Below are 10000 nucleotides of genomic sequence, written 5' to 3' on the forward strand. Positions count from 1 at the left end.
GGGTATCGATTTTTAATTGGACAAAAAGAGATTGATAAAATGGATTTGGCGGGTTCGGATTGGCTCATACCCATCGACCAAAATCTTGCCTGGTGCACCGCGAAATGTGGCAAGGGACATGAGCGCTGCTGTAGGTCGGTCGACCTGGTCAAATCCTTGGCATCGCTCTCGACTTATGGGTGTCGGGCTCAAGCATTCCCCCTTGCGCATGATCGCCATGCCTGAAAACAAGCCAGCAGGAACCATCGGACAGTGCTGTGCCGATGCTCCAGTGGAGAAGCGGTCGACCAGGACGACGTCGATGGTTCACTTCTCCATCACAACTCGTCAGAGCATCCCAGTGGTGGTGTCGGCGTGGTCCATCCACACGCATCGCTGCCGAAGTCAAGAGGCCACCTTTGAGATGCTTGAATCACAGCAGCACCTGTGCTCCTTTGCATGACTCTCGACAAGTGAAGCGTCGTGCTACGACTTTAGCATGTGTGCTGGCGATCAGGATTTATATCGGCGTGCCGTCCACACAAACACGCCCTGGAGCATCGTGGTGCATCGCAATAAGTGTGCGCTAACGAACTCTCTCGCTGACGTCGTGGGCATGACACAAGCAGCTAATGCGCTGCTCGCTGTTCAAGGAAGCCATGACCGCGCCACCTGCCCGCAACGTGCGCGTCGTCCAAGTCATGCGAAGTGGAGACACACGGCTCGATTGAATAAAATGCCAAGGCATTGATCGAGGAGTTCCGACGGAAGCCATCGCGTGCTTTTCGATCGCTGCATCCTCGCGTTCGTGCTACAGACCGCCCACAATGCCGTCCAGTTGATCGCTCAGGGCATACCGCGACCGCCTACATTCCTCGTTGGTCCAACATCCCGCCATCGATGTCGACACACTCTGCCACGTTACCTGACTTTTTGCTGCGGATACGCCGCCGACGCTGTCCCGGGGAGGTAAAAATAAACATTTTGCACCAACGTTTCGACGCCCATGTACACGTGCGACGGGGTATGGATTGCCGCGATTGTGGCAAACAGTTTGTCTTCGGCCAGGGCCTACGACCGACAGCATCGATCGCTATCGACGGTCTTGAAAACACACTTACCTCGAACCATCGGCTTTGATGCTGGTAGTGTCGCTGGAGCAGCGGCAGCGCAACGTCCAAGTCGTTTTCCAATAGGGTCGGACCCAGCAGCGTCAGGATGGCCAGCGCCGTGCGAAAAAGAAACAGGACGCCGTCCAGCAAAAAGTTGTCAAACACCTACAACGAAAAACGATGAGCGGTCGCAGTCTGGTACGCCTGCCCAACAGCGCGACCCACACACCGAACGCGCATCGACTTTTCATCGTCCAGGACAAGAAAACGCGGCTTGATCAAGCAACGCAACATGGACGCAAAACCAAGCACACACAGTACCCGCGACGCGACTTCTAGCGGAAGCACTTGGAGGAACAGCGTTTGCAGCCAATTCATGAGAAAGAGGCTTGTCGGGACGCCAATGGAGTTGAAATGTTGAAATAGTTGGGGCAATTCCATCTTGAAGAACTCGTCAAACCACATATAGTAGTTGTCTACACCGCCAGCGCGTGAATTCCAAACAGATCTGGCGCGTAAAGTGTCCCTGCGACACGGGGTCCTCGCTCTACGTACGGGCCAAGTCGACGTCGAGCAAGTAGAACGTAAAGAGGTGCTCGTGAACCATTACGTTGGCGAGGCACTGGAATGTCAGGAACCTACGAGGACGATCCCATCCCGACGCATTAGCCCCACCTTGCCGCGATTCCACCGCCGCACCGATCGGTTGGCATGTGCAGGCACAGGAGCGCCGCGATATACGACATCCCTTGAATGTATCCCAAATCGGGGCGGTAGCATGCGTACGTTTCAAGCACTTCACGCAAAAAATCAAAGTACGGTCCTGCCACGGGTCGGTAGAAAATCCAGTCCCACGAAGGCGGCGGCGGCGGGACGTACCGCTCGTGTCGAACAGCTTGAGCGTCGGAAACGTGCGGGGGAGATCGGTGTGGATGAGCCGGACGGTGTGTTCGCGGCCGTTTGAAAGGTGCACGTTGCCCAGACCTAGAACGTGGAGTGCAAGTCGGTGGGAAAGCGGATGGCAGCGGCACGCAGCAAACGAAGCCATCGCGACCCCCACGTACGCGTTTGGCTAGCGCGTTGCCGGTACAATTGATACATGGCAGGGGTGATTTTGAGAGTATTCCCGATGGCCAGTGGCCACACCTACGAATGAACATGCGAGGCAACTACAACCAAGACGAGATGCAAATTTTTTACCTTGGACCGCAACGACGGTGGAATGCCCTGGCGCCACAACGTCTGCGCTAACGGCGAGTCTTTTGTGGCGTCCCAGTTGTCCAAGATCCGAGTGCGCCACAGCTAGGCAGTCCCGAACGAGGCTTGTGAACTGTGTGATCGGGACAGCAAATCGGTGTACGAGTACCCGCTTCGTACGGCGAAGGTCCTCTTCCTTTTGCAAACTTCCCGTCGTTGGCGGCTGCGTCCCGAGCTCGACGTGCGACCCCGACGCCCTGACCAGCACATCGATCATGCCTTGTACTCCAGTAGAACTAGCATCTTGTGTACTACCGTTCGAGAACCATCGTGAATTTGTGGCCGCACACGACGAGGAGCTCATGGCCTCGATCAAAGCAGTCCAGTCGCTACAGAAACAACATGTCGTGATCTAAACTTGAATGGATGCAATTGACTCTAGCCATCAAACATCCAACGCGATGGATGTTGGGAATGTCTTCATTTTCGAGAGGCAGTGGGCATCATACGTCGACGCGTCGTACCTCAGGCGAGTCCTTGTTGGTCGTATGGCCCAGGCCACAAGCGCCGTACACATTAAGCCCCCACGTCAACTACAGCGCGATGGTGGATATCAGAATTCAACCAAACAACACCATGGCTCTTCCATTCGAACGCAATCGAGTCGAAAGAAAATTTATCTGGCGCCTGGGGATGGTGTGGTGGCGCGATGGATGAAAATGAGTTACCAGCACATTCCGTTCCGTGGTTGCGACCGAGTGGAAGGCTCCACAGTAGACTTGAAGGACCCGATCCATCGCGAGGCACGTTGAAACATCCACAATCTGTGGCACCGGCTATCGTGGCAACAACTTTGAGAATCCATCTTCAAGAGCGAGAAGCATCGATCTCCAGCGGTTTGAAATCACCGGCCAGCACACAATGCATGTCCCGCATAAAAAATCGCCAAGGACCCACAACCGACGTCGACGCCGCAGACGACAACGTACTTGGTAGATGGTTTCTTTCCCCAGTTGGCCGTACTCGCCCAGGCCCCACGAGAACAGCTCGCCGCTGTCCGATACAGCCAGGGTGTGCGTGTACCCGCACGCCACGCCGACAATCTACACAGACTTGGCGTGAATGGCGCAAGGCACCACACATCGGGATGATCAGAATAACGTGGCTCGAATGGCACATGCCGCGCAGCACGTTCCGTCTTAAACGGATGACGGGGACACTGGCCAAAATCTTAGAGCATCGACACCACTCGGCTTGACAATTTTGTTGCCAGTCTACAACTTCCACTTACATTGTACGGACGGAGTGCATCAATTTGAACAGGGCTGTGCTGGTCGGCCTCAACGTAACCCAAGCCACACTGTCCTTCGGCCTGCTTACCCCAACTGTAAACACGTCCTGCCATGCTCAGCGCGATGGTAAAGTTCCATCCGCAGCACACGTGCTTCCATGCCACGTTGGACGAGACTGGAGTTGGTGTCTACACTGCTAGATCAAAATCGATCGATGCGGCATACACCACACTATCGTTGCAGGAACTTTTGAAAAAGAAAACCATAGAAAATTGAAGGACGAGAACCAATGTCGATGTGCTCGACACCTACCATGCGAAACAGTCCCGAGGAACCAAGGCCGAGGCGCCCGTGTTTGCCCCGACCAAACGTAAACAATTGATTTGTCGCGGAAATCACTGCCGTGTGTGCGCCACCACAGCTGCCTTGTACTACCCTTCGATATACAGCACAAGACGACTCACAAGATTAGGCACTTCATCTCGATGAAAAACATGTTGAAAATTCACGTCGCCATGCAAACAAAACACACGACGAAAAGTTGGCATGAAAAACACCGTCGTTTTTTCCCTCAAACTCCAGCTTGTAGACATGAAAAAACGATCCCACCTTGGTGCGGCATGTCCCTGCACCAAGTACACAAACGCTAACGGCACATTGCACACGTTCCAAGCACTCGAAAGATCGATGCGCCGTGCCTGGCCACACACACACACACACCTTTCTCCCAGCAAGCTCATGACCTTTCGTGGAACGGGTCGATCGCGAATATCGCCGTGGCCCAGACGTCCGTCTTCGCCACTTCCCCACGAGTACAACTAGCACAGCGTCCAGTGAGTAGCGATTGAGGCCGTGTGCGAATTGACGTCCAAAACATGTCCAAACAACCATCAACGAATCACACCTTCGTCATGGACAACTTACTTCGCCAACGTGGGTGATGGCCAAGGCGTGCTGCGGACCACAAGCGACCGTGACCACAATGGTGGAGTGGAGGGCTTTGTCGAGGGCAAACTGTTCGACCAGCTGGGGAGTTTCCAAGGTTTGCCCTTTTTCGTCTGGGTTGCAGCTGTACACTTCGCCCGACACTACAAAACCGTGTTGCTAGTTGCAGCGCTGGCTGGCCATTCACCGATATACATGCCATACAAAAACACAACAACTTGCCGACGGCAATTGAATCTCAACTTGAGCCAAGAGCACAATCAAATATTCTGTCCAAGCGAGGGAATGCAAAGAAAAAGCAATTCGGTGCTATCCAAGCCAGGGAAATTGCACACGAATACTCGAAGCGAGACGGGTAGGAGGGTGAAGTGTGGAGTTCGTATGAACGGATTGGGTGAGCTGATGTTTTAAGGCACACCTGTGAGAAAGAGGAGGCGGTCGCCACCGCACGCAACCTGGGCAATGTCTTGGCCGATGCGAATGGGCTGAGGGGTGGGTCGCAGCAACGGTGTCGTTGCGTCGGGTAATCGACCCCACACATACACTACGACAACCACAGGAAAGCGAAATGAGGGATTTTCTCCAAGAATATGAATTCAACAGAAAATCCTCAAGCCATGCAATTCGACCAGCGTGGATGGCGTGCCTGTGCGCCATCCCGATTCACAATCGCACTTGTTTTTCGTTCACACAAATCAACTCAGCCGAGCGCATGGCTCAAAAATTGCATCTTCACTCGACGAATCTACCTTGAGGGACTGTCGTGGAAGTCGCTGACTCGCTGTTGCTGTTCACGAGAGGAATTGGAGACGTTGGGCAGGCGTGATCGTCGGAGGACATGTCACCCTCGATGTCGCTGTCGTGAGGCCGTTTGGTAGCCGCACGGGCGATGTTGTGTAGGTCGTGTGTCCCAGGATTCGTGAAAACAGGCATCTCATTGGAGAATGGGGTGGTGTCGAGTGGATTTTGCGATGTGAGAAAGCCGCTGTGAGCCGCACGAAAGGCTGTTGAGACGTCGGTTAAAGTTGTTTGCAGCGATGCTTGGAGACTCTCTCGTTCGCGGAGGTATCGAAAGGCAGGATACAGCGGCGCAGCGGATCCACCGCGGTGGGTGGATGGCGCCAGGCAGCCCCAATAGGTCGCTTTCACTTCGGGAAGAACCTACAGATGCACGTGACATTCTTCAACAACAGCAGCAACAACATCGATCGAAAACTATCGATATCTTCGTGTCACGATATAGAACCCTGCACTTTCACAGCATTAGAATCTACGAATGGCCTACCAAGAACACTCCAAGGAAACACCGTCTACCATGTCAAAAAAAACACACTCACGAACGGCCTGCAGCATCGTCGCAACCAACTTGATGCTACATTGACACTGTCCACATTCGTCGCCATGGAGATGTACCTCATGGCATAGCTGGCGAATGGGCGCGACGACGTTGAGGCCGCAACTTTCCTGCAATACCTTCCACGGCTCCATGGAGAAGGACGTGAACGACGATGTCGACGGACGCGTCGGGGGTTGTTCGGCGTCTTTGGTCGTTTGGGCGATCGAAACCCCTGTCTCGGCATTCCTGTCTTCGACGAAAGTGCCGCTTTGGCCTAGACAACGAGCAGCAGTTGGCCGACGGGCCATCGACGACCAAAACACACTCAGAATACTCTGAGCCCGAGAACGCAACGAGAGTGCACGCAGCACAACGCACCGACACAACCATCTTGTCGTCATCGATTTTTCATGAAAACACACGTACCAAGCAATGGCATTCTCGACAACCGGGCAATCTCAGCTTCCACGGCAAGCGTCGCCTGAGAAAACGATTGAGCCGCGTGGAGATACGCCTGCACAACGTTCCACAGCGCATGGCACTGGCTTTCCACTTGCAGCACGTCGTTGCGGAGGTGGTTTGACAGCTCCAAGGGGGATTTCTCTTGGATCGCCGCGTCGTCGTTATCTGCGGGGAATATTCATCGTGACGACCTGAAAAAATGATGCACCATCCAGACAAAAACTCATTCCATCCACTTGTCGAGGTCGAAATCGGCGCAACGATGACAGGGGCCCTAGTGATGGGGAATCGAAAGTTCGGTCACCACGACTCGTCCAAGAAATATGGCGGACATAGGGTCACTATCTCACACAGGAGGGACAGCATTGGAAGAGCGCAGGGGTGCGTACGTCGCAGTTCATTCAAATGAGCAGTATCAACAACCTGGAACACCCACTACGCTGAAAACGTAATCTCTGTTTGAAACCACTCCACCATGCAATCGCTCCAAATCAAGAGAATGCCAAATGTGGTGAGCGGGAGTGCCATACCAAGGACGACCAGGCTCGAGTCGTCGACTTGTTCATCCATGTCGCCCGCGACACTGCCTTCGTCGTCACCCCATCGTGCTGCCGCCACACTCAGCGACTCTGACGACTACGTGGGTGGGGAGTGAGCCTCGCACGAGTCGGGAAGCTCAAGGGAGACCGTCAAGCACCGGTCCAACGACAGTGGCAAACTCGACGTACGATAGAAGAAAAGCGAGAGGAGGTCCCGTTGCTGCATGTGGACGAGGTCATTTCTCCGGGGGTGGCCCAATCCGCCAGCGGCGGGTGCAGCGGCATCGGAGGGCGGTTCTTGTGTGTATGCAGAAACTCGTAAAACATCTGAGCATACGACACATGGAACAATGAATGGCCAACATGCAACATGTGCACATGACGGGACAGAGGTTGAACCTGGATGTCGCGAGGGACAACGGTGGAACAAGGCGGAGGTGCCGCATCGATCCCGGAGACGAGTTTCAGTGCAGCAAAGATCTCGTCGACAAACCGTCGCAGCCCGTCGTACCTGTTTCGTGCGCACATGTCAGCATTGCGAGACCAAGGGGAAACGTTGTACCGATGTGCAAGCTGCTCCGCTGTAAGCGGGTACGGCTGCAACGCATACTTGGGTGGTAGCCCAACGGTGGTCTCGTAGTGGAGTTTCGTTGATAAGATTGCAATTTGAGAGTATCGCCTGGAAGGAAGGCGTCGTCGACGATCGGATGAATACGCGTGGAGAGACGTACCGGTAGATCAGAAACGACGACGTCGCCGCAGACGGATCGACAGTGGTGACTTCGATGACGTACACAACATACTGCTTGTCCGATCGTGGATCCTTTGCGCTGTAGAACCCAATGACGCGGACGTCGCGAATGGCGCGGAACTCCACGACGACATCGAGCACCATGCTATAATGATTGTTGTCAAGGAGAAAAAAGGTGCATCGACCAATCGACAACTCCGAAATACAAATCTTTTCTTACCCATCGTCAACGTCCAGTTTAATAATGCAAATTTGATTTTTGCCGGTCAGCCAAGAATATTTCACACAATTCGGGATTTTCTGATATATATTATCTTCAAAGGACTATAGTAACTGACAATATGCTCCGTCCTGTCAAATATTTGCTTCGTCACCTTTAGATGTGAAGGGCCATGCAGCGGTACTTTGCTGCTGCACGCCAGTGGAGAGATATCCATGTCGAGCTTTTGCAAATTGCTGCGCGTCGCACCTTCCTTCACCTGTACGTACTGCTTTCCCCAAGGACGCATCCGCCCTGATGCTGCTGTTATTTTGTCTACAAACAGGGCAACACAGCTGGCGCTGCGTGCAGTCAAACGCCTGCTCTCATGTGTAAAGGATCCCCAGTGTGTTGATACTATATTCGAGGACGTGCTCAAGTACAATATTTGAAATATCCCAGATACCTAAGTATTTTTCAATATTTGCAAATTTTGCTGAACGAATCGCTACTTTGGTGAGATGTTGTTGTGCAGGAGAGGAAGATGGAAGTACGTGCGCGGCCACCGCCAAGTGGCTGCACTTTGCTGGATTCAACTCGTGTCTCAGTTCTTCTGTTTGCGCGTGAACTCTCCGCGGAGGACACACACTACAGACGGCTTGCCATGACGCAATGGTCCATCACGACGCGGCCAGCGGTGCCCGCCGACGCTTCCTTCATCCTGGCGTGCACCAACGAAGCATTCATGGCGGACGCGTTCTTCAAGACGAAAGAGCACCACAATCGATACACGTTGGCCGATGTCCAAGCCATGTTGGTTGCACCCAACTCGAACTTCGTCGTCGCGGAGATCACTGACCATGACCAACACGACAGCGCCCGTTGCTGCGGCAGCATATACGTCAAGTGGGCCCATCATGCACAAACCAATGTCGTCGTGGGTCAGTTCTCCAGCGTGAGCGTTCTACTCGAATTTGAGCGGCGTGGAGTGGGCAGCCACCTCATCCAGGCCGCTGAGCTCCTCGTTGCAACTTATGCAAAGCACTTGTCATCGACACCGCGCATGGAAATTAGCGTTGTATCTGCCCGGAAGGACTTGTTCGGGTTCTACGAGCGCAAGGGGTATCGAGTCACGGGCACTCCCGTTGAAAGCCCTGAGTTCTCCTTGATGCTGAACGACACGCATCAGCATGTCCACTTGGTTGCCATGGAAAAGGTGCTCCAACTCCACGATGAAGGCCCAGCGGCCATGTGAAAGGAAGATCTCGATTCAACGGCAAATCCGGTAAGGAGTCATCTCTACTGTGTGCAGAGGTCGCGCGCCACTCAGTCGTGTAGAGCCACGAGTTTGTCGCCCTTTCCAAAAGACTTTGGATGGTTTGGTGCGTTCAATGTGTCGTTTTAACGAAGATAACCATGTTTTTCGTCAGAGCGGGTTGAAAAGTTCTCCTTGCATGCTCTCTCCACGTCGATGGCTTCACACACTCATGACATGACGGGTCGCGGTGACGGCGGCAGGGAAATCGTATTCTACCGTGCATCTTTTTGTATTGCGTTTCTTATACTACTATGTATAGGAATTTGAATACTGTATTGATGTCGAAAATTCGTGACAAATGATATCGATACGATACTTCCGCCACCTGCACGATTTAGAATTGATATTGTCTCACCCAAAGAAAACGATACTTACCGAAATAGAGATACGATTTTCGATACAGAGATCCCTCAAGTTTTGCTCCCTACTGAAAATGAATACTCCGGAGTATCTTCTTTAACATTATTTGATACTAGTATCAAGTTTCCTGGGATGGTTTGAACATGGTTTGAATTTGATGCTGGTGATTCAAAATTCAAAATGTGAGGCAGCGTTAGCTCCACGTAGTGCAAGACACTACGGCCATGACGTGGTCGCTATCTGCGTGGGAGTGTGTATCGTCCATGACGATTCATAATTGCTGGTAGCGTACTGGCATTGTATTTTGCGATGCCACAGGCTACTCAATCGAGCGATTGCTAAACTAATGTATTTCCCTTTATAAATTGATTTTTGTGGTCTCTTTGTCCTTGGTTTGGTCTGTTACAATTTATACTTTGACTGGGAACAAAAATTGAGGGATCTCTGTACTTATCGACATCGTAGCACTAGCAATAGTATATATGAACCAGAGGAAGGACATCCGCATGA

The 10000-nt window shown here is 52.8% G+C and overlaps 2 protein-coding genes across 2 annotated transcripts; one reads left to right on the plus strand and one right to left on the minus strand.

Moving 5' to 3' along the window:
* Positions 1 to 825: 825 nt before the first annotated feature.
* H310_13597 (hypothetical protein) lies at positions 826 to 7757 on the minus strand (the record flags this gene model as incomplete). Its single annotated transcript, XM_008881150.1, has 27 exons — positions 826 to 845; positions 905 to 1050; positions 1101 to 1256; positions 1413 to 1567; positions 1647 to 1729; positions 1791 to 1914; positions 1971 to 2075; positions 2156 to 2237; positions 2292 to 2393; positions 2458 to 2545; positions 2604 to 2677; positions 2813 to 2881; positions 3017 to 3124; positions 3278 to 3391; positions 3580 to 3768; positions 3893 to 4016; positions 4301 to 4398; positions 4505 to 4668; positions 4944 to 5069; positions 5275 to 5686; positions 5939 to 6135; positions 6288 to 6488; positions 6854 to 6959; positions 7052 to 7189; positions 7262 to 7373; positions 7425 to 7541; positions 7594 to 7757. Coding segments are annotated over 27 exons (3573 nt in total), but the record flags the coding sequence as incomplete, so codon positions are not given.
* Positions 7758 to 8337: 580 nt separating this feature from the next.
* Positions 8338 to 9224, plus strand: H310_13598 (hypothetical protein). Its single transcript, XM_008881151.1, has 2 exons — positions 8338 to 9097; positions 9151 to 9224. Exon 1 carries the CDS (start codon positions 8357 to 8359, stop codon positions 9065 to 9067), a length of 711 nt encoding a protein of 236 aa, XP_008879373.1. The 5' UTR covers positions 8338 to 8356; the 3' UTR covers positions 9068 to 9097; positions 9151 to 9224.
* The last annotated feature ends 776 nt before the right edge of the window (positions 9225 to 10000 follow it).

This window comes from Aphanomyces invadans (assembly GCF_000520115.1).
Source record: "Aphanomyces invadans strain NJM9701 unplaced genomic scaffold supercont1.54, whole genome shotgun sequence".
In the NCBI taxonomy this organism is placed as follows: domain Eukaryota; phylum Oomycota; class Saprolegniomycetes; order Saprolegniales; family Verrucalvaceae; genus Aphanomyces; species Aphanomyces invadans.